At 41.3% G+C, this 24,918-nt stretch overlaps 1 protein-coding gene across 1 annotated transcript in view; it reads left to right on the top strand.

Moving 5' to 3' along the window:
- Positions 1 to 24,918, top strand: part of PLXDC2 (plexin domain containing 2) — a 366,040-nt gene that overhangs the window by 142,333 nt on the left and 198,789 nt on the right. The window contains exon 2 of the mRNA XM_034760317.1: positions 8,453 to 8,664. Coding sequence (XP_034616208.1) covers positions 8,453 to 8,664 — 212 coding nt within the window. The remainder of the gene's footprint in view (positions 1 to 8,452; positions 8,665 to 24,918) is intronic.

Here is a 24,918-nt window from a genome sequence, read left to right as displayed (position 1 = left end):
TACCCAAGAGTAAGGCAGAGCTGTTGGGCTCCAGACTACAGCAGTGGAATCTCCTGGCAGGTGATGTTAGAGTTTCCATGTTCCGTGACCATCAAAAGGATCTTGTCCCATTCTTCTTCATGGAAGGTGATCTTGTAGCCTGCAACAACATTGATGGTGTGATGGCAGCCCTCAACATCGTTCACGATCCAGATGAGTGGAGACTGTTCATTGATTCATCGAAGATGAGTCTTAAAGCTGTTTTACTGCATAATGGCAATGTTTTGCCATCAATTCCAGTTGGTCATGCAGTCCATATGAAGGAAACCTATGACAACATGAAACAACTTTTGAGGTGCATAAACTATGACCAACATCAGTGGCAGCTTTGTGGCGATTTGAAGGTTGTTGCTCTCTTGCTTGGTCTGCAGACTGAATACACAAAGTACTGCTGTTTTCTCTGCGAATGGGATAGTCGTGCAAGAGATTCCCACTACATCAAGAAAGACTGGCCACTCCGACAGTCATTGGAGCCTGTGAGGAAAAGTGTTCAGCATCCACCACTTGTTGAATGAAGGAAGATTTTGTTCCCACCCTTACACATCAAGCTGGGTCTGATGAAGAACTTTGTCAAGGCCATTGACAAAACACAAGCAGCTTTCAAGTACCTCTGTGGCAAATTTCCAAGGTTAAGTGAAGCTAAAGGTATAAATATCTAAAGTAGATTGATTAAGGTGGTCTATAAACTACATTTTTTTTGCAGTCTAGTTGTCAGCAAAAAGCTGACACCAAATCATCTGATCAGTTTATAGCAGTGGTTCTCAAACTGTGGGTCGGGACCCCAAAGTGTGTCATGACCCTGTTTTAATGGGGTCGTCAGGGCTGGCATTAGACTTGCTGGGACCTGGGGCTGAAGCCAAAAGTCCGAGCCCCACCGCCCAGGGCTGAAGCCGAAGCCTGAGGGATATAGTTTTGGGTGGCGGGGCTCAGGTTACAGCTCCCACCCGCCCCAGGGTTGAAGCCCTTGAGCTTCGGCTTTGCTCCCCCCACCCTCCGGGAGGCAGGGTTCAGGCTTCAGCTGTGGCCCCTCTGCCCGGGGCTCGGTCTTCGGTCCTCCTTCCTGGGGCTGTGTAGTAATTTTTGTTGTCAGATGGGGGTCACAGTGCAATGAAGTGTGAGAAACACTGGTTTATATAATCACATTGTTCAAGAGGGCGCCAATGCTACCCATCCGTAAAATAGCCCTGAATAACAGCTGTTTTCATCTTGGATGACTTAGGAGTGAAGGAGGAAAAAAAATCAAAGGAATATTTTTAAGTATCTTAAATTGGAGAGTGGATTACTCAGGGAATATGTATTGGTATGCAGAATCTGTTTTCCATAATTTGCAGCTTCAAATACAGCCCAGGAGATCTAAAAGATAGTTGCCAACATTTGACATTTTCCCCCTAAATCAATAAGTAATCTTGGGCCTGCTAAACCCTCTACTGCTGAAGTTTCATCTGGGTGCTTTTTGATGCATTGTGGGTTCTTCAGCGACCAGCGGATCAGCACTGACACTTGCATATTACAAATCCTTCCTGATACTGCAAAAATTATGAAAAAATAAGTAGTGATAGAAAACCTTAAACTACTTAGAATTTTTATAAAGTATCCAAAATCCAAACACTTACTGAGCCAAGAGAGTTGCTCTCAGTGTCCCACCCATTACCGCACCTCCTGTTCTGTGTTACCAGTAGCTGTTGTGTGAGGGCAGGCCCTGTGGCCTGCTGCACCCCCTGCCCACTCCCCAGTGTTATTATGGGTTTTGTAATGGAAAATCATGTCTCTCCAGGCTAATAGGATAGTTAGAGAATGTTAACAAAACAGTGGATAAGGAAGAAACAATAAACACAATTTGTCTGGACGTTGAACAGCCTCCTTTGCAAACCCACATTTTGAGTAGAAGTTTTGATCTTCAGATTTAAATGCTACAAGGCAGGGGCAGGCAAACTTTTTGGCCTAAGGGCCATATCGGGTTTCAAAAATTGTATGGAGGGTCCCCGAACAGCTAAGCGTGGCCCGGTCCCCACCCCACCCCGCTTCTCGCCCTCTGAGGGCCCCCTGGAACCCCTGCCCCATCTACTACCGCCCCCCAAAACCCCAGCCCCTGATTCCCCCGACTGCCCCATCCAACCCCTCCTCTCATTCCTGGCCGCCCCCCCCCCCCGGGACCCGTGCCCCGTCTAACCACCACTTCTCCCTGACTGTTCCCAGAACCCCTGCCCCTGACTGCCCCCTGCTGCCCCATCCACCCCCCCCCTCTCCTTCCTTACTGCCCCCTGGAACCCCTGCACCCATTCAACCCCCCTATTCCCTGCCCTCTGACTGCCCCGACTGCTATCCACACCCCTGCCCCCTGACTACCACCCTGAACTCCCCTGCCCTCTTTCCAACCCCACCTGCTCGCTGCCTCGAGCACCGGTGGCTGGCGGCGCTACAGCTGCGCCACCCGGCTGGAGCCAGCTACGCCACAGCACAATACAGAGCACCGGTTCAGGACGGGCTCTGCAGCTGCACAGCCCAGCCGCCCAGAGCAGTGCACCGGCGGCTCAGTGCACTGAGGCTGCAGGGGAGGGGTAACAGCAGAGGAGGGGCCAGGCGCTTGCCTCCCCGGGCAGGAGCTCAGGGGCCAGGCAGGAGGGTCCGCGGTTGTGTACATTCTAAATAGTAGTATTAGCACTGGATTTATTTAGTTCTTTCTTTGGCAAACTCTTATTGACTCAGTAAGGACTGAGTAAACACTGAGTTAGGACCTCAGGAGTTTGTCCATATTTAGGCACTAATTTGCTAACAAGATGATCAGAGATGTTCTCCCATGTCAGGGGTAGTGTGGGACACCTGTGGTTTGGATAATATGGATTTTTTTGTTACACCAAGTTATACCACCCTTGATCCCTAATTTATGCGGTAGTAAGGACAATCTGGGAACTATTATTATTAAGAAAAGGCACAGTGCAGAGTTGTTTGGATTTAAATCCTGGATTGTGTTTCTTTTCCATTTAAATTGTCATTTTAACTCACTTTTCTTTTCTCTTCTGTATTTCTTGGCTCGTGCTGTCAGTGTGGGTATGACATTGAGTCAGGGAGTTGGAGGGCTCACAGTTGCAGTCTGACAAGGCTGCCCATGAAACCAATTACCCTCCAAACTCCAATATTACTGAGCCTGACAGGCATATTGAAAACAAAAGTATCTTGGCCAGACCAGTGGCAGTGGAATTAACACGCTTAGCCTCTGCATGTTACAAAGAAGTCGGTGTTCTAACACTATGGTTAGCTAATCCACCAGTTAAGCAGTATACTTGCATCTCTTTTAGCCTTTGGCTTTCCCTCAAACTAAAACTGAACTTCTCCACCAGGGATGCTTTTACCATTACCTGCTAGGAAGATCAGAAACTAGCCAAACTGGCACAGTTTGGAATATCACAGATTCTTTTTGGTCTTCTCCTTGCACACTAATGCAAGGGAGTTTCCAAATATATGCACATTGAAGTTGTCTAAATAGCTGCTTTTGGTTTGCTTTTCTTCAGTGTCCCCTCATGGAAACTGGTCCTAATATTCGGTCTGCAAGATTGTCAGTCTCATTCTTTCCCACCTTGTTTTATTGCCTCTATGAAACTGAGAATTAATAATGTTAGATGTTTTATATCATCTCACATCTGCCAGCCTAATAAAATGAAGTGTTGATTTCCCCACCTCCCATAAGTGCTGTAACGATGAGTGAAGAACCCTCAGGAAGAGGTTTTACCCCCTTCCTGGAGAGGCACTTGTTTTTTGTGTACTTTTGTGAGACACTTTAAGGGAAAAAAACCCCAAACTAGCAGGCTGCCTTTCAAGTTATGAGTCTGATGTGAACGTACTATAGTGAGCTTTGTTAAATGTTAGTGTCTGATCTGGGCAAACGTTTTATAATCCAGTAATTGACTGGAAAAAAGTCTTTCTCAATATATATACAATGAGTTTAAATAAGGTAAAGTTAGTATTTGCATTCTCTGGAAAGACCTCAGATCCAGACTGAGAAAATGAGAAGTGTGTATAAATAGAATATTAGATGGATAGTTCTGGTTTTTGTAACAGATCAGTTTTGGTTTTCCTCCTCAATCTGATAGGCTTTTAGGCAAACACATAGAATGACATCCATGGTTTAAGTTTAACTTCATGGTAGTAATGTTTTGATTGAAAAGATAGAAATTAACATAACTTTTTTGCCATTATTACTACAACTAATAATACAAAATCCATTTGATCTAAAACATGTTAATTTTCTGCTTTTCTGTGCTGTGCTCTGATAACTCACAAGAAAAGACAGGTTAAAACAGTAGTCATTCTCTGTAAAACTGAATTGTGGGATGGGAGACAAAATGTAAAATTATTTTGAGAATATTACTGACATGCTTTCTTCTGCCTGTATATGCAGATGGCATCCATCATAAACTGTACTCTTGTATGTCTGGGGGATCAACAGTATCAGAAAAATTCATTGTACCACTGGGGAAATGCAAATGAAATCTCTTTGTGTGGAATGCAAGCATTCATGTAAACCAGTTGTACACTGTGGACCAGATAATGGACAGCTAGAAATACAATATCTAGGGGAAAGTACAACTCTATTCAGCACAATAAGAAAATATTGATTTTCCCTCTTCAGGCTGAGATTAGTTAATTCAGTAATTCTGTTTACTATCCCTAGATCCTAAAATGCAAATCTGATCTCTCTGTATGCTAGGAAAGAGGGAGAGGGAAGTGGTGACAGGAGGGAGAAGCTGCCCTCTTCAACAATATTGATTATTTAATGAGTACTTAATTTAATGGGGGTCAATTAACTACTTCTCTTCCTCTTTAACTTTGTCTGAATTTATTTTAGTCTTTCTCTTTCTTATGGTGGACTCTTTCATCCAGGGAAATAGTTTAGAGGAATCATACAGTTGTATTTAGAGCTTCCTTCATGCCACCAAAGACCAATAATTTGTGGGTGAAGAAGGGGATGTAATAGACTCACAGCAGTTTGAAACAGATGAAATCTATAACAAAGGAAGAGTAAACCTCTCTGTTGGAATGTTTCTTTTGACTAATTGTTTTGTATTAAGTCTAGAGGCCCCATTCCTGTATCAGGTAATAAGGGAAGAATAATAAGCTATACCTGTGGAAGGCACCTTTGTGTCATAATAACTGTGTCCACACTAGGGCTGTATGTACACTAGGAGTGCTTTACCGGTATAAAAATATTAGTATACTATATTGGCATTGCACTTCTAGTACCAATATAATAAACCCGCCCCCCACAAGCAAAACAAGCTATACCGGTAAAAGTGCAGCTTTACCATTATAACGTGTCTGCCCTAGGGGCTTCTACTGGCATAACTGCATTGGTCAGGGATCACAGCTCTTCACACCCCTGACTGACACAGCTATAGTGGCAGAAGTCTGTAGTGTAGCCCTGAGCTAGGAGTAGCACCGATTTTACTATTTAAGTAGAAAATCATAGCCCTAACCAAAATAATTAAATCTGTACAAAAAGAGTGAAAACCAGGCCTAACCTATGTTTGAACCTGGACTTTCAAATAGGAAACTGTACTTTTACCCACTGCATTATCTGGCCTATGAAAACGGGCCATGCAAGTTCAATTGTTATATTAGTAACCTGATATAATTGTACTGAATGTGATTTTTGACACAGTGTAAGTGTGTGTGTGTGTGTGTGTGTGTGTGTGTGTGTGTACATACCCCTGCTTTTCTCTCCAGGCATCTATTATCAAATAAGGATGCTTACAAATATAGTAACTTGGTGTTTTCAATCACACTGTCGCTGATTTGTATTGCAGGCACTAAACACATCTTTGATTGAATCTGTTAAGTTTGTCATATTTGTCAGCATTGTGTGACCTGAGGCTCTCTTATCCCTTAACATTCTGATGAGCTTCTCTTAGGTGAAGCTGGTAGGGTAGCTTTGAATGGATTTGTGACTGGCAGTTGATAAAGCTTTCTGAGCGAACGGGTCAGTTCAGCTACTGAGCGGTCCCAATGTCTCTGGCAGCTGATTGCTAGATAAAACAAGGAAATCTGAAGCAGTTTATTGAAGAGTGTTTTAGGCCTTTCAGAAAACACAGTGACTAAAAGAAAGCAATGGGATTAGTTGGTTTCTGGAGATGGCTAAGGCCTGAGACTATTTATTCTGCTTTAAGAATGGCCATTAAAGGCCAGATTCTTTCAGGGACTGACCACCTTCATCTCACATTAATTTCCAGGGAGATGAGGGTGATCAAACAGCTTGGAGGAGGAGCTCAGCATCTTATTGGCTAGTGTCCCAAAATAGCCTATATAGCAGCCTGAAGTCTGTCATAGCATTTGTCACTATTGCAACTGACTCTGCTCTGCAAGGGGTGATGGCTGGTAGATCCATCCCGATCCCCAATTTCCTTACCTGCCAGAATGCAGGATTCCTTATTGCTCATTTAACCTTTTGAATGCTAGTTTTCTGTTCACTTCCTCTAAAGTGTCAGCAGGAAGATTACCTATTACTTATTAGGGCTTTGGAAATGCCATTTTGCTTAACTCAGAGAGACGCTGCAAGGGAAAAGAGCGATAGAAACTATTTGACTAGTAACTTATTTTTCAGCATCCAAAAATTATTTCCCCACCTTCATCGCTACTGTACCTCTACCCTTGAGGACCCTTATGGATCCTGCCCCTTTAATTAGATGGAAGGTCACTACTGAGTATTCAGAGACCTTTCGTCTCCCTGGGAGGCTGGATACACTGCTCCCACAGCACTCCCACCTGCATGTTCCATAGGGGACGATACTGGGGATAAGGGTCAAATCTGATCTCCTGCATGGCAATGCAGAGTACTGAAACTGTTGCTTCTGATGGAGTGTAGAGATAAAATATGACCCATGTGTCTGGGACTGTGATTCTCCTACTCCTATATCCTGCCTCCTGATCCTCATGAATCCTGCCACCATATCAGATATTTCAGAGGAATATGAAAAAAACACCCCACATTGCACCCAGTCAATTATGCAATGCCATGCAAATACAACTACTATTTAACCAATCCAAATGTTGGGTCCAGTTCTGCAAGGCCTTACTTGGGTGGGTGAGACATCCTTATTCATAAAAGAGAGGTTTTGCAGCATTGAGAAAATATTTTGTTTCTTTGTAGTGTTAATATGATAGTAACCATGTCTAATGGATTAAGCATGCGATTGGGAATCAGAATTCTAGTCCAACTTCTCTTTGGGCATGGATTGTGCCTTAATTGATGTTTGTAAAATACCATGTAATTTTATAGCATTGTTACGTTACATTTTAATAAATCATAAAGATTCTTTGCCAGTTCTTCCATCCAGAAAATGGGGATAATGTTACTTATCTACCTCATATTGGTTTTGTAAAGATTAATTACTTAATATCAAAACAGACAGGCCTTTGAAGACATACAGCAAAATATAAATGCTAAGTATTGTTATATAAATTAAAGACAGTTATTAATTAACAAATGCATTTTTATTGTCTGTTGGGTTGAGCAAAGTGGAAATTGCTCCAGGGTTTTTGGTGGTGGTGTTTTTGTTCACAGCAAGAGAATAAGTTTACTTGTAAACTCCAAAAGGACGGGGATAAAACACATCTCATGAGACTACATATTTGTGCTAATGGCATCGTCAGTCTCGATAGACTTCACACATCATTAGCATTTATCACTACTAACTAATATCACTAGTATCACAGCAAGCAATATTTGCTTTCTATGCTGAAACAGATATTATGGGGAAGTCTGCAGTATTTAATATCGATCATAAGGTTTTTAAATTGCCACCATAGCATCTGAATGCCTTCCACATAAAATCAACAGCAATAGTGAAGCCCTTAGTGGACATGAATGTCTGGTTCTTCTTCCCTTTTGGGAATAAAATTCTGCCTGGGGTATGTTTTTATTGGGTGGTTGGTTTTGTTTGTTTCAGATTTTTGGTTTGGTTTGAGGAGAGATGGTACTTAGGTAGATGGAGGTGTCAGCGTAGAGAATTTCAATCTTTCTGTCATGGAAAGGCTTTTCTTAAGCCATGAAATAGACAGGAATGAAAACAGTGCTCTGTAGAATTTAGTAGGGGTCTACAAAAATCACTCAAATCTCTTGCATTTGGTAAAACGATATTCTTTCTGTAGATTTCTACAAATCATTTTATAGAATTCATGTCAGATATATAGTATAGTATTAAATTAAACAGGATGGTTTAAAGAACCTCTAGAAAGATTATCAACTTTTATTTGATTTTATAAGACTCTTCTGTAAGAAATAATCAGGCCTTTTAATTATTAGCACTATTATTTTGATGATCAATAAAACAAAGTGATTGGCTGTAATAGCTGCTTGGATCCCAATTGATAAATAATCATCTGTCCCCTACATTATTATTATTTTTCTTTTCTCAAACAGGTGTGTTTTATGAAGTTGTTCAGAGCGCCCCTCGAGTGGAGGAAAACGTTCAAGTGGATTCACACCTATACAGTCACAGGTGGAAAAGGCACTCGGAGTCTCTCAAATCAGTCGATACTAACAGAGCCAGCATGGGGCAGGATTCCTCAGAGCCCGGGGGCTTCACAGACCTACTACTTGACGAGGGACATGACAACACCACACAGATTGAGGTAGAGATTCGTTCCACGTGAACTTTATTTAGTTTGTGAACTACACTGTGATTGGTGGCATGAATCAAAGTCCCAGAATCATACAACATGTTTTTAAAAGCTAAGAGATGAGTTTAAACTTTGATGACTGATGCCAGCCTAATGGCCTAACAGTTTATGTAACATGTTATCATGTGGGCTCCAGTTTCTGCTCTCCAGTTGCTAGGCTTGGAGAGTCTGGGAGGGAGTAACACTTGTGACTCTTGGGTAAAGAGATGGTTTCTCCTATTGCACTGGTCATTTCAAGATGGAGGCTGTCTCCTTGCTGTACAAGACAAGGTAGGCTTTTTGGCATCATTAGGAGTTCTTGCTGGAGGACCTGAAAAGGAAAAGAGAATAGTATATTAAAAAGGGAGCCACTTATTATTAATTATTTGTATTACCGTTGTACCTAGGAGTCCTAGTCACGGACCAGGACCCCATTGTGCTAGGTGCTGTACATACACAGAACAAAAAGAGAGTCCCTGCCCTAAAAAGCTTAGAATATAAGTATAAAACAAAAGAAAACAGATTGACACAGAGAGTCTGATGGGGGACTATGAGGAAATAATGAAACAATATCCGATGGCAAGATAGGTTTCAGTGCACCAGCAGCCTAATTGTCAATTGGCAAAAGAGCGTTTTAAGGAGGGCTTTGAAGGAAGATAATTAGATAGTTTTGTGGATGCTTAGAGGATATTTTTTCCAGTGAGGGGCAGCATGAGAGAAAGCATGAAGGCCATCCTTCATAAAAGCTTTAGTTTTGTGCCTTATCCTCTGGTCTTTTGGTGACTCAGAACCTGGGTGTGGAAGGGGTAAGTGCCTAAGAAAATTGGCAAGTAGTTGGGGAAACACCAAATTAGACATGGAGATGAGCAGCTCCCCCTCCATCCAATCCCAACCCTACTACAAAGGTACCCTCCCAAAACATTAATATATGGAGCCTTGCATGGGAAATGCTGAGACATACTTTCTCACATTTAGGACTTGATTCATAGCACATTGAAGTCAATGGAAAGATTCTCCATTGACCTCAGTAGACTATGGATCCATAGAGCTGACTGTTTGAATGTGTGAATATTAGAATATATACTTAAACTTTGATTATATGCTTAGGATCCTGAAAGGACAGATTTTCCCCTTTGTAAATCCTAGATGAATTCTATTGACCTCAGTGGAGTTCTGCCCATATTACACCCATATAATTGAGAGCAGAATTTAACCCTAAGTATTTTTTGAGATTCTTCACTCTGATTGATTGGTGACAAGTAACTGAGTATTTTTTAGCGTTGTGCTATTTTTCTGTTGTAATTTGGAAATCCACTCTCTGATTAGGTTTCAGAGTGGTAGCCGTGTTAGTCTGCTTAGATTTTGTGTTTATAGATGGACAGTAAGTAAAGACTTAGGTGCTGATTGACTTGATGCTTTTAAAACAGTAATTACTTCTTGTTGTTTGCTTAAATGATGAAAAATACTCTCTATTCTTGAAGCAGAATACATTTTGGAATAAATAATTATTTAATCTAAATCCTATATATTTCTACTCTTTATATTTTGCTTCCAGAACAACAGTACCATTTAAATCTTAATTCTAGGAGAACTTATTCTTGAATTAACAAAACAACTTTCAGTTTTTGTGGCACATCTATTTTAATTTATTATTTATTATTCTTATTATTTAATAATTATTTTGGCTAAAGAACAACAAATACAAGGAACACAAAGCCATCCGTGGAGACAGTGGTGTTTCAGTTAAAAATAAGGCTTTTCTGGGTGGGAGGCAAGGGGAGATTGTATTTGTTTTTTCAATTTTACAATTTGCACATGCTAATTGTATCTTCTGTTTGCATTAACATGGAAGTTACTGGCTGGTAAATGATACTCTTGACCTGTATATTGATTTATGAGTTGTTTATTGCCTCCTGTACTCCCATCTGGGCACATATGTAACTAGTCAGTCAGGCACGACACAGATCTTGTTTCTGATTATTTGGTGGATAAAGTAAGACAACCAGCTACAAATATATTCATGTAGCTGAACTTTTCATGGCTTATCTCTAGGGAGTAATGCAGTGTTGCCTTGCTTCTCTCTTCTGTTGCTGTTCTAAGATTTTATAATCTGAACTGGCTGTAATTCCAGGAGTGACAGTAAAATGTGGCGGTGTGCGGGTTAGAGGAGAATACTTGCAAGCAGATGTGGGTAGTGGTGATATTTTCCCACATGCATCTTCCCTAACTATGTTTAGATTGATGAGAGCAAAGTGCACTGACAGTGTGTACTAACAAGCTTCACTCACAGTAACCTACTTTATTAAATTCAGGTGCAGTACCCCTTCACAGTGCTCCTTTTCTAAAGGCTTCACCGCAGGGTAAAATAACTGAATTGTGGCTCTTAACTGTATTGGATTCCATTATAAATTCTCATTATAACACACAACCACCTTACAAAATCCTTGGTGCCCAGCTTCATAGAAGAGGAGCATTGTATAACAAATATTTAAAGTATAGGTAGCCGTATGTAGCAAATTCCTCTCCTGCACCTTTGGAGATCAGCAGCAGTTCTGGTAAGGCATACTGATTTTTTAGTAACTCTTCTTCCCTGTGTATTGTAGCTCTTGATGAAGAAAATCCACAAACTGATTGTTGTCTCTTATTCATATCTAATGACAATAAAGCATTACAAGACTCATTCACAATAGATATCGTTTGTCTAAATTATGTTCTACTCTTTCATTGTAAATATCAAAGATGCTTTGACATACACCCTAAGGATGATGTATAATCACTCCCCATAGCTTCCTTTCCTATGATGAGTCTTGTTTCAAATCAACTGTAAAACAAACAAAAAACAAGAACAAGAAGAAAGAAATATGGGTGTTTGTCTTATTTTGTAAAAAAGCCATAAATTCTATTTCCTAAGTGTAGTGTCAAATGTGACCTTTCTTATGGAAAAAAAATTCCTAGAGACAAATTCAGCCTGGGGTAAGTGGGTGCAGCTCCATTGATTTTTTTTTTTCTAGTATTTATAGTACTATAATAACTTTTCACTTATAGATTTTCATCAGAGGACAGTCGAATGTTTTGGAAGCTATCAACTAAACCTCATAACACTCCTCTGCCCCACAGTCTGTCATAAGTCAAGAAAGGTTAATTTTGTCAATTATGTGGATTGAAGGCCTCCAAGTAGTGGTGGGGTGATTCTGTTTGCAATTTCTTCTAAGTCAGGGCCAACCCAATGACCTCAGTGTTGAACCAGTCTGAGATGATTAGATGTGCTGTACTGCTGCAGGTGCAGTCTCTCAAACGAAATGTAAGTCTGAGGTCCCAAGCATCATTCAGGATCCTTCAACATTTATGGCAAGAGTGGGAATGTTTACTCTCTTCCTGGCCAGAATTCCCTTTCTGCCTACTGGGGCTGGATTCAAAAAAGCACTTCAGCACTTGCTTAAACTAAAACACGTGGTCAAGTGTTTTCCTATATATGGAAGGGCCCAGTTTTCTTGAACTGGGCCCTTAGGAAGGCGGACCCTGTTGGAGAGAGCTTCAGAGCCTGGTGGATTCACCCATTTAATTTTTGGTAGGGCCAGATTAAGACATAGATTGTATTGGCCTAGAGCACCTGCGGCTGGAGTCACATGATTACATCATAATCTTATCTTTCATTTTAAAAAGCAGTAAATGTTTAGCCCTTATTGTTGAAAAAAAACCAAAAAAACTAAAACACCCACACACCTTGAAAACGTGAACTGAGTGTGACGAGCACAGCAATGTGTCAAGCTTGCAGAGACCCTGCAGCAATAGCTCTGAGCGGTGTGAACTGCCCTAGGCATCTCTGTAGAGTGCTAACTCCACTGCTCTGGGGGGCCCTCCCAACACCATCCCCACAGAAGAGACTGTGTGTAGCAGGAAGAGAAGACTAAGGTGTGCCCAGTTCACCCACCTAATCAGTTTCACCCCTTCTGATGGGTTAGGTCTTAGTGGGTGGGGTTCCCCTACCTCACAGGCAGGGGGGGAGAACCCTTACTGATGCCCCTACTGCTCCCAAGGGGAGGGAAAGAGGCTGGTGCCAGCCTGCTGTGGGAGGGGGAGAGGCCATCAAAAGCTTCTGACTGACCCTACCATTCTGGGAGGGTAGGAGAGGGTGATCCACCAGCCACCACCACTCCAAGTGAAGCTAGAGCCCTGTGTGTGCCTAGGGCACTGAATTGCCTTCATTACCAGGCAATAACCGCAATTTCTAGAAGTGTAGAGCTGGAAGGACCTCAAAAGGTGATCTAGTCCATCCGTCCAGCACATCCCACGGCCCATGCCACTTCCCACAGACCCCATTGGCCTGGAATGGCGAACCGTGGCCAGTGGGAGCTGCCATCGGCAGAACCTGTGGATGCTGCAGGTAAACAAACTGTCCTGGCCCGCCAGCAGATTTCCCTGACGGGCCGCGTGCCAAAGGTTGCAGATCCCTGTTTTAGCCTATATATTCCAAGATAATCCAACTAAGATTTAACTGGGTTTGCATTTTAAAATTAGTCATTACGTTATCTAGTTCTCCTTGAAAACTGTTGGTTTTTCAGGTAGTTTGTGAGTTAATCTCCTAAAAGTAGATTTCTTTCAAAGAGTTGATTGAGGATTTTAATCCCATGAATCCCACTCCACTGCCCTAGGCGAAACTTCCACCTTGCGCGCCCCCGCGGCAGCTCCCCCCCCCCCCCCCCCCGCCCCCCCCCCCCCCGCCGCCCGCCCCCCCGCGCAGCACCCCCCCCCCCCCCCCGCCCCAGCTCACCCCTGCTCCGCCTCCTCTCCGAGCACGCCATTGCTGCTTCACTTCTCCCGCCTCCCAGGCTTGCAGTGCCAATCAGCTTAGGGGCCGCAAGCCTGGGAGGCGGGAGAAGTGAAGCAGCCACGGCGTGCTCGGGGAGGAGGCGGGGCAGGGGTGAGCTGGGGCGGGGAGTTCCCCTGCGTGCTGCCCCGCCTCCCTTGCTGCAGGCGGCCTCCCTGCGCTCCACTGCCCCAGCTCCCTCCACCTAAATGCCGGCGGCGACCAAGGCGGCTGAAGATCCGGCCGCCGCGCTCGCTGCCGAAGAAAATGGCGCCCCCGCGGCCGCCTAAACGGTTGCACCGGCCCTGCCCATGAAGCCCGTTAGTCATGCTAGTCTGGTGGCTAACACCCTAAACAACTCTTTAACGATATTTTCCTCAAAGTAAAGATGGAGGATGCTAATATTGTATACTCCTTAGCTTTGATAGCATTTGATATGGAGGAAGGTATTACCAATATACATTGCAGCCCATTTCTCTGCATTAGATAAGGTTACACCACTTTTTAGTAACTATTTTCTAAACCTTGAGACTATCTTGGTTTTTTTAAATTATTTCATGGCAATTGGAGTCTGTATTTTCCCATTTATAAGCCCATGTGTTTAAAGTAGATATTTTGTAATGACGATTAATATTTATCAGTTTTAGAACACAGTACACTGTTAAAAGTGCTTAGCATTAGCCTAACTCTGTTCCCATTGAGATCAATCCTAAAACTCAAGTGTATAACCTAAGGCACCTGCTCAAGTACCTTACTGAATCAGGATGAATATGTCTACAAAGCCCCTTGTACATTATACAAAATATTATATTATTATTAATAATAATGATTATTATTAATAGGTGAGGTGTAAGTGATGTACAGGACCCTCTGAGGGCCCTCTGCATATGAGTGAATCTCAGCCTATGTTGCTAGTTTTCTCTGTCCCAAGTCCTGTTTACTGCACAGAATGGTAGATCAGCTCCTGCTGCACCATTTGCCAGAGGTCACTAGTAATCTGATTGGCCTCTTACTTCCTCATCTCTTTTTCCTATTCGTTGTCCATGCTCTAAAATGTCCCAGCTGCATACTAGGGCAACAATACAGTGTTAAACTTAAAAAGGTTGAAAATGGGCCATTTCAGAAGGGTATTTTGGATTGAGGTCAACAGAATATCTGTTCAATTCAATTAGTTTCGGGGATGGGAATTAATACAACATTTGCAGCCCTTTAAAATACTATATCAAAATTAGATGTTTTCACTGATTTCAGATGTCAGAACAAAAGCAAACAAATTAATAGCTCCAAGCATAGACAGGTAAGAGCTGACATCAAACATGCTAGCAGAATGGTTTTATTGCTTAGCATTCTGAAGAAGGGGAGAAATGCATTGTTTTTCACATGAAGATTTATAATATAATGAATTATTGCAACAGTATGTCAGGAAAAGATTCAGTTCCAAGTAAAAAAATGCATGTTCAATATGTTAAATCAAACCAAACTCCAGTATATTTTACCTTCTCCGCACCTACCATAGTACCTATGTGAATTACAGAATTTAGTACCAACTCAGTGAAAAGCAAATATATTAATCAGTAGTGAGGTGACATATTTATTCTTCTGGAGGTGCTTGGCATCTTCTGCTGTGTACTGTTTTCGTTAGCAAAGTAGGGTTGTCACCAGCTGCAGACTCTCTTCCCCAACTCCCTTTTCTTATTGTTTTTTTTTTTTTACCCCCTTTGGTTCCTGTAAAAGTTTGCTGAAATATAACTTTCCAGCAGCCCCCATAGTTAAGACCCTGCAGGTTGTCTTGACCCATTGATGACAAGGCTGGTAGGTTTTTGCTGGACTTTGCACTTGTTGTTTTGTGTTTCTCCTGGAGTTGTTCCCTGGCAAAGTATTTTTCTCCTTAACTCCAAGCACTCATGAAAGTGAATGTCTGATTCTGACTGGCAAAAAGAACAGGGCCTGAGTTTTTCAATTGTTGGGATTTGAGAGCGATCGCTCTCCACTATTGACTGACAGCATCTTCAGCATAAAAAGGCTTCAGTGTACACACTCTTTTGTTCTCACTTCAAATCTGAGCTATGAAACAAAAATAATGATTACAACTAAATTGCACGGAGCTTGATGAATGAATAAGGCATTACTGGAATTAATAAGTCATTGCTGGAATTATTCCATAATAGTATTACGGAAGACTTGGCCATGCTTAATTATAAAAGTCCTTGTCTCGCTGGCAAAGACTAAACAATGTCATGGTCACATATTGGCTGTTTGGCCAATTCTTTTTTTTTTTTTTTTTCTTTCACAGTGCTTTGCTCACCGGTTATGTCTGAAGGATTTTGAAATAAACAATATAGCAGATATTGTGAACTTTAAAAAGTTCTCTTTTTTGCAAGCTGTTTGGAAACATGTACTGTAGCCAAGAAAAAGAACCCTCTTTATCACATAATTGTACTAAACACATCTTCTAGTCCCTTCATTCATCCTGAGTTATGACCGAGGGGATTTTAAAAACTGTTGTCCATTCTGTGATTTTTATAGCTTCTAAATTAACATAGATGAATTCAATCTATATCTATATATATACACAGAGAGAGAGAGAGATGTCTTTCAGTTTATTGAGGGGGGGTTATTTATATTTTGATGGTTTTATTTTAAATTGCATTCTCAGTATCTTGTTTTCCTACTTACTTGGCCCTTTTCACTGTAATAACTGCATTCCGTAGACAATGTTTTCACTTGCAGACTCTAAGTAATAAAATTAGAACTGTTATTAGTCTGCATCACGAGTTAGAGGTGGGATTTTTCCCTTCTGATGGACAATTGTGTTTTAAAATATGGATTATAAAATATCAGACAGAATAATGTAAACATAATTTCAGTGTTTTGGTAATGTGTGAAAAGTTTTTAAAAAATTGTTAAAATTTGACTCACATTTTAGAATTAAAATGTTTTGGGTGTGATTGGGAAAGGAGCTGATTTTTCCAATTACATAGATTTACTGATGGAATAAGTTGATACTTTAAAAGAATCTTGTAGGGCCGCATGTGCTGTATTTTATAGTCTCCAAGAGCAAGAGAAAACTCTTTTTTATGAAACCTTCTTAGGAAACCCAAAAGAATAAAGAAACAACTCAAGCAGCATCTTCAGTACATGTTCTGTTACGCTATTTCATTCTGGGGTTTGGAGATGTTGGAGATCGGAGAGAGTGTTTCACATCTGCACTGCTTGTCCTGGGTATAAAACTGTTGAATGCCATGGGTCAAGCAGAGGACATCCTTCACTTCAGAATTGTTGATGAGGAATTCAGCCTTTAGTGGTCTTCATAGATTCTAGGACTGGAAGGGACCTCGAGAAGTCATCGAGTCCAGTCCCCTGCCCTCGTGGCTGGACCAAATACTGTTTAGACCATCCCTGATAGACATTTATCTAACCTACTCTTAAATATTTCCAGAGTCGGAGATTCCACAACCTCCCTAGGTAATTTATTCCAGTGTTTAACCACCCTGACAGTAGGAATTTTTTCCTAATGTCCAACCTAAACCTCCCTTGCTGCAGTTTAAGCCATTGCTTCTTGTTCTATCCTTAAAGGCTAAGGTGAACAAGTTTTCTCCCTCCTCCTTGTGACACCCTTTTAGATATCTGAAAACTGCTATCATGTCCCCTCTCAGTCTTCTCTTTTCCAAACTAAACAAACCCAGTTCTTTCAGCCTTCCTTCATAGGTCATGTTCTCAAGACCTTTAATCATTCATGATAGGTTCCTCTTCTGACTGATGACCAGATGGGAGCAGAATGGATTAAAAAACATCAGGGAAATGGGATATGGTGTTGTGTAGAGGGGAAAAGAGCTATATGGTGTGTAACCATGCCATTGTGTAGCCACCAGCAGCACTGCCCTCAGTCACAACCCAGTAAAAGGCAGCAACTGCTTGCTAGGTTGGGATGTGCTCGGGGTTGAAAAACAGTTGCTGAGCTAAATATAGCATACTACCCTTGAAAGAAGTCACAACTTAGAATGCTGTATATCCCATTGGTTACTGTTGTTGTCAGCAACTAAACTCCCTCCAGAGTGAACAGCACTAAGATCCTCCCAGGTAAAGTGTCAGAAGCTAGCCATATTGTCAGTACTGGGAGAGGGACTAAGGTGGAGCCAGCACATATACCCCATGTGTCTATGGAGTGGAGTTTTTACACTGGAAAGGGATAAGAGCCAGAAACTCCCATGAATTGCACTAGGATTACGATTGATTTTATGTAGAAGGTGCTCAAATACTGTGGAATAAGCAGATAGATACACATATTTAGTTAAAAATTAATAACTGCTGATATAGTACATATGAAAACACAATCTCTGTAAGTAAAGGATCCATCCAGGAGGTGCAAGAAGACTGGGACCTCTCTTGTGGTTTGCAAATCTCTTCTCATCATCTCAACTTCTTATGGTCTTCTGATGCACAGCCCGTACTCTTCTGTACTCCCTTTCACAGTTTCCCACTGTAAATATCCTTATCAGATTTCCACAGACTGCAGCAGGGCTCAAACTAGACTGAACCAGTTTAAAACTTGTTTTACAATTAGTTGGCCATTGAAGATGAGTCAAATCAAGTTTTAAAGCATTTTAGACAACGTTCTAATTTAGGTTGGGTTAGTCCATTTCACATGGAATCATATTTAAACCTAATTTCTTTTAACGGTTCAGAAAACATGTATTGCGCCTTCTGTAGATGGGGCTTAAAAGTTTTCCAGCCTCGCTGAACTCATATTGCTCTATCCAAATCTGAGGTTTAGCTTCCAGCCAAGTGAAATATTGAAAAGTGATACAGAAATGTAAAATATTATCAAGAAAACTCAGAGGTAAGTTCCATTACATTCTGAATGATTCCACCTTGGTCCTCACTTCTGCAGGTCATTAGCAGCAGCATATTACATTAAATCTAATCCAATGCCATTTTATCAATGCAATACAATGTCATCTCTCTTTCATGAAGAGAAGCTTGTAACAGAGGTTCGTGCATAAGATAAGCAGGTACTAGAAGAGAGATCTCTTCAGAATGTTGATTATATGCTTTAAACCAGGAGTAGGCAACCTATGGCACACGTGCCAAAGGCGGCATGCGAGCTGATTTTCAGAGGCACTCACACTGCCCGGGTCCTGGCCACTGGTCTGGGGGGGCTCTGCATTTTAATTTAATTTTAAATGAAGATTCTTAAGCATTTTAAAAACCTTATTTACTTTACATACAACAATAGTTTAGTTATATATTATAGACTTATAGAAAGAGACCTTCTAAAAACATTAAAATGTATGACTGGCACGCAAAACCTTAAATTAGAGTAAATAAATGAAGACTCGGCACACCACTTCTGAAAGGTTGCCGACTCTTGCTTTAAACTATTGGGGTGTATCTTTTGCCTTGCCAGGGAACCTATTGTTCAGCAAATAATTGGGATCGTTGTAGAGTATGATATGATGCTGTGTGGGGGATAAAATTTGATACTGAATGGTTAAATCATTTACTAACTGAAGGGACAGATCCTAGAGAGTCTCTAACTAAATTTGTATTATTCTGTTTAGAAAATTACTTTGCTGTTATTGAAGTGCTATTTCAAAGTGTTTTCATTCAAGCTTTTCAAGAATTTATTCCAGAAAATTACCTTGCCACTAGATGAAGAATGTAATTTATTCTGTGCATAATCAAATCTCCTTTGTTCAGACAGAGACAAGGAAACAAATGGTCCTGGCATCCTTACTATGGGGTTAAGGGGGAAGTATTTGAAACGTTTTCAAAAGAAGCTGCTTTTTCAGATGATAATCGCAAGCGAATAGTAATTTACTGTAATTGACATTCTTTCCAATACTCCATTGATTTTTGTTGCTGTTGTTGTGAGTGGGTGTGCTGGTTATAAAAAAGTGCCAGAAAGTGAACTGGTCTAGAAGGAGCATATTTCAGCTATAAAACACCCTACCCTTTTATCCCTACCCTACTAAATCAAAGCAAATAGTATGTCAGCCTGGACTGGAATCAGAATCTGGGGCAGTCATTAGTTTATGCACTTTTGTTCCACTTTTAGTTTAGCTGAGTTTTCCACCAGTGATGTCATGCTTTCTAGCTAGCCTGTGGACCCATATATCACTGTCCTGTTTTCTTCCTGGCTTGCAGTTGCAATATGGTAAACTAGACAAAAGCATCATATATCTTTTTTTAATTGAATTTATTCATTGCTTACTTAGATCAAGTTAATCTTGATACATATGCTGGATAGGAGGTCTCAATACCTTGTTTAGGTGGAGTAAATTTATTCTAGCAAGTCCTGTGAGAGCTGTTGTTGCAAAGGGTCCATAACAATTCCATTATTCTCACTCTAAAATCAGGGGTTGATACCACCACTACCAATTCAATCACAACTGAAAATGACAATGGCTGGGCCTGATGGTGAGTCTTTAAAAAAAAAAAAAAAAAATCATAAAAGCTAGAGCTGTCGATTAACCGCAGTTAACTCATGCGATTAACTAAAAAAAAATCATGATTAAAAAAATTAATCACGATTAATCGCACTGTTAAACAATAGAATACCAATTGAAATTTAATAAATATTTTTGGATATGTTTCTATGTTTTCAAATATATTGATTTCTACTGCAACACAGAATACAAAGTGTACAAAGTGCTCACCTTATATTATTTTTATTACAAATATTTGCACTGTAAAACATGATAAACAAAAGAAATAGTATTTTTCAATTCACCTCAAGTACTGTAGTACAATCTCTTCATTGTGAAAGTGTAATTTACAAATGTAGATTTTTTTTTGGTTACATAATTGTTTTGTTTTTGAGTGCAATGTGAAACTTTAGAGACTACAAGTCCACTCAATCCTACTTTTTATTCAGCCAATAGCTAAGAGAAACAAGTTTGTTTGTTTGCTGCCTGCTTCTTATTTATAATGTCACCTGAAAGTGAGAACACGCATTTGCATGGCACTTTTGTAGCCAGAGTTGCAAGGTATTTACGTGCCAGATATGCTAAACATTTATATGCCCCTTCATGCTTCAGCCACCATTCCAGAGGACATGCTTCCATGTAAATGATGTTTGTTAAAAACATAATGAATTAATTAAATTAGTGACTGAACTCCTTGGGGGAGAATTGTATGTCCCCTGCTCTGTTTTACCCGCATTCTGCCATACGTTTCATGTTATAGGAGTCTTGGATGATGACCCAGCACATGTTCATTTTAAGAACACTTTCACAACAGATTTGATAAAACACAAAGAAGGTAACCATGTGAGATTTCTAAAAATAGCTACAGCACTCATCCCGTGGTTTAAGAATCTGAAATGCTATCCAAAAGCTGAGAGGGACGAGATATGGAACATGCTTTCAGAAGTCTTAAAAGAGCAACACTCCTATGTGGAAACTACAGAACCCGAACCACAATAAAAGAAAATCAACCTTCTGCTGGTGGCATCTGACTCAGATGATGAAAATGTACATGTGTCGGTCCGCTCTGCTTTGGATCATTATCGAGCAGAACCTGTCATCAGCATGGAGGTATGTCCTCTGGAATTGTGATTGAAGCATGAAGGAACATATGAATCTTTAGCGCATGTAGCACATAAATATCTTGCGATGCCGGCTACAACAGTGCAATGTCGTTTTCAGGTTATATTGTATACAAGAAGCGGGCAGCATTATCTCCTGCAAATAGTAACCAAACGTGTTTTATCTGAGCGATTGGCTGAAGTAGGACTGAGTGGACTTGTAGACTCTAAAGTTTTACATTATTTTATTTTGAATGCAGTTATTTTTTGTACATAATTCTGTATTTGTAAGTTCAACTTTCATGATAAAGAGATTGCATTACAGTACTTGTATTAGGTGAATTGAAAAATACTATTTCTTTTGTTTTTTACAGTGCAAATATTTGAAATAAAAATAATATAAAGTGAGCACTGTATACTTTGTATTCTGTGTTATAATTTAAATCAATATATTTGAAAATGTAGAAAACATCCAAAAATATTTAAGTAAATCATATTCTATTATTGTTTAACAGTGCGATTAATCACGATTAACTTTTTTAATCGCTTGACAGCTCTAAAAACAACCCTAATATGAAAAACAACACATTATTTTTTTAGACGCTCACCAAAGCAAGGAAATTCATAGTTGTCATTAACAGTACTCAGGGTGCCTAGACATTTCAGCACACAGGAAACTTAATTTAACATGCTGATGCTAGGACCTTGTAAGGTAGCATACTCACCACCTGTAGCTCCTCCTTGTGTCAGGGTGAGATTCAGCAAGGGATCCTTGTCTGGTGCCGCCTGGTAGGGGAACCCAGATCACCTTCTACTCTGGGTTCCAGCCCAGGGACCCTGTATTACACAGTTAGGTCTGCCTCTTTTGTTGTGCTGCTGTTTCCCTCGGCTGCTTCCCAACTCCAAGCCCCCTTGTGCTGCTTCCCTGCAGCCTTTACTTAACACTGCCACCCTTTGGTTCCCAGACCTCCAACTTCTCCCTAGGTCCTCCCAGCTTCTCCTTTCTGTGCTGGTCTGACAAGTCTTCCATCCTTCCTGAGCTCCACTAAAGTGTTTTACTGACCCTACCTCAGGACCTCCCCCACAGGAGCCTAACTTCCTCCTGCAGAGTTCTTCCTCTGTTTCTGGTTTTAGCAGGTTTTCCCTTGCTGCCTCCCTTCCCCAGGGACTCTGGCAGCTTCCCCTAGATATCTCCCTGCTCTGTGTAGGCCCTAGCTTAGGGCTTTCCTCCACAGGAGCTTGTGCTGCTCCCTGTGGGTCCTCCTCCCTGACTTCTTGCCTGTTTAAGTCCTATCACAGGGCTCCCACCCACAGGAGTCTGACCATGCTCACTGTGGAGTCTCCTATCCAGAGGTGAAAGTAAGCCAGTACGGTCCGGTATGGTGTACCGGCAAGAGCCGGTATGCTGTGCCGAACTGGACCGGCTTCTCCGGCAGTGATTTAAAGGCCCCAGGGCTCCAGCTGCTGTGGGGAACCCAGGGCCCTTTAAATCACCGCCAGAGCTCCGGCATCCATGCTCGGGCGGGGATTTAAAGGTCCCGGTGCTCCCCATAGTGGCCAGCCCTTTAAATCGCTGCTGGAGCCCTGCCACCTCTGGGGGAGCCCCGAGCCCTTTAATTCGCCCCTGAGCCCAGGGGCTCCCAGCTGGTAGCTCTGGGGTGATTTAAAGGCCCTGGGGCTCCCAACCACAGCCGGAGCCTCAGGGCTTTTAAATCGTGAAAGACCCCGCCTCTTCCGGTTGAGGCCACACCTCTTCCGGTTGAGGCCATGCCCCGCTTAGGACTCCGGCGTTCTGGTAAGTCCTTTAAGTTACTTTCACCCCTGCTCCTATCTTCAGGAGAGTCTTGCCTCCTCTGCAATCTCTCTCCTCAACTGAATTTTCCATTCTGTATATTCTTTTCCTAACCCTTTCACAGCTGGGGTCACTGATTACCCTTAAGTTGGCATATTGCCATCAGCTGGGGCCTAGCTGCCAGGTCATACACAAGGCTGAGCCTGGTTTACCTTAATGGGCCAACCAGCCTGTGATAGGCCTGCAATAGAGAGGATCAAGATGGGTTGCTCAGAATGTAATGGAACCTGCCTCTGAATTTTCTTGACAATAATATTTTACATTTCTATATCACTTTTCTACTCAAAGCTTCCTAAAGTGCCTTACAAATATACTGGAATCACTCTACCTGCCACTGAAAGGAGATGTGTGAAATACTGACAGCAGACCTCATTCCCATTTGTGATGAGCCCTGAATTCAAGGTTTGATTCATTTGTGTTCCTCAGCACGTGCTTAGGAAGTTCACTGACTATAGGTTCAGCTGGTAAGAACTGAATTCACAGAGCTGGTTGAACATAAACCAACCTCTCTCTTTCCTCTCAGTCTTCTGATCCTCAACAGCTGTCCTTTACCTTCCACCTCGCCCTGGGATGGCTTCACCACGAAAATATCTAAAGTCAAAAAGCACAGAACAAACAAACCAACCAAAAATGGGATCTGGTGGTTGGAAGAGAGTTCACTGGTGTGGGGGAAAGGAGAGGGATTTCTTAGAGGGAGAGGACTGATCACATAACCGCCAAGAAAGGTTGTACGGGGTTGTTATACTTAAACCTGTGTGAACCAAACAGCCCTACCATGTTTAAAAGCAATGCTGCATGGTCAGTTCAGGGCAAGAAGTGTGAGGAGAAATACTTGATCCATCTGTAACTGTAGCAGAATTGAGATGGGTAGATAGACCATTGTTACATTAATTCACATAATTCTAGTTTAAATAAGTCAGATCCACAGGGATAGATTTTTTCAAAGCTTTATGAATTCCAGTGACATTGATGGGACCTAGATGGCTATATCATTGTGCATCACTTTGAAAAGTTCTCCCTTCATGTTACTGTAACATAGGAGAGTCAATTATCAATTATCTCTTAAAAACTATCTACTTAGCATCTAATCAGATAGGCACATCAATTGAATTTGAACAAATACATATATCCTTTGACTATTTTGCCTGGTAAATTACAATGATTACAGCGCTTGCCATGTGTGTCAATAACAGTATGAAAGACACAATGGATTAGTTAATTTTTTCTCTCTCCTCTTCATCTTTTACCTTGTTAAAATGCTTAGGAGGGTATAAGTGTATGTGTCTGCCTCCATATATTTACAGATTCCACAATATATACATACGATTACAGGATCCAAAGAGCTAAAAAGACTGCAAAATCAAATACATTTTTTTCTTGGGAACTATCTGCATTTTAAAATTCTTTGTGCAAAACAACTTGCAAATAGAACTCCGATAAAAGTAAGAATTACACTCTGGTGCTCTGTCTTTTATCAGAGCAAAAAGATGAAGGGCAAATACAATTTTAAAAGTGGAGTGATACAAAAAAGAGAGATTTGGTAAAGACAGCATAACATTAGAATTTACACAGAGAAGCCAAAATGTCATTTAAAATATGGTCAGAAATAGTCACTTTCATGAATATCTTTTTAAGAATATTTAAGGGCGCTTACATTTTATAATAGACTAGTTCAAATATACCGGCCCTGATTGTCTGAGGCCAAAAGGTGCAAAAGTATAACTTGGGGGTGGGACCAAGTTGGCTTTAAACCACTTATGCACACCTACAATCCTAGGCCTACTGAGTACTAGGGCAGTCCTCTGGAATAAGCTAGAGTAGCCTAGTGATTTTCAGACTCATCAGATAGAAAGATATTCACCTTGTCAGAATAAGGGCTGAGTCTTCAGAGACCCCAGGGAAAAGAGTAACAATATAGAGTTTTCTGAATGCTTTTACAGTGCCTGATATTATAGGGTTACCATAAGTCCGGATTTTCCCGGACATGTCCGGGAAAATCGGGACATGCCGGCCGGCGGTGCGGGTGCTCGGGGGTCGGGC

This window comes from Trachemys scripta, chromosome 2 (assembly GCF_013100865.1).
Source record: "Trachemys scripta elegans isolate TJP31775 chromosome 2, CAS_Tse_1.0, whole genome shotgun sequence".
NCBI classification, from domain to species: Eukaryota; Metazoa; Chordata; order Testudines; family Emydidae; genus Trachemys; species Trachemys scripta.
The sequence above is the reverse complement of the archived record's forward strand: the minus strand, read 5'-3'. Positions and strand labels throughout refer to the sequence as shown.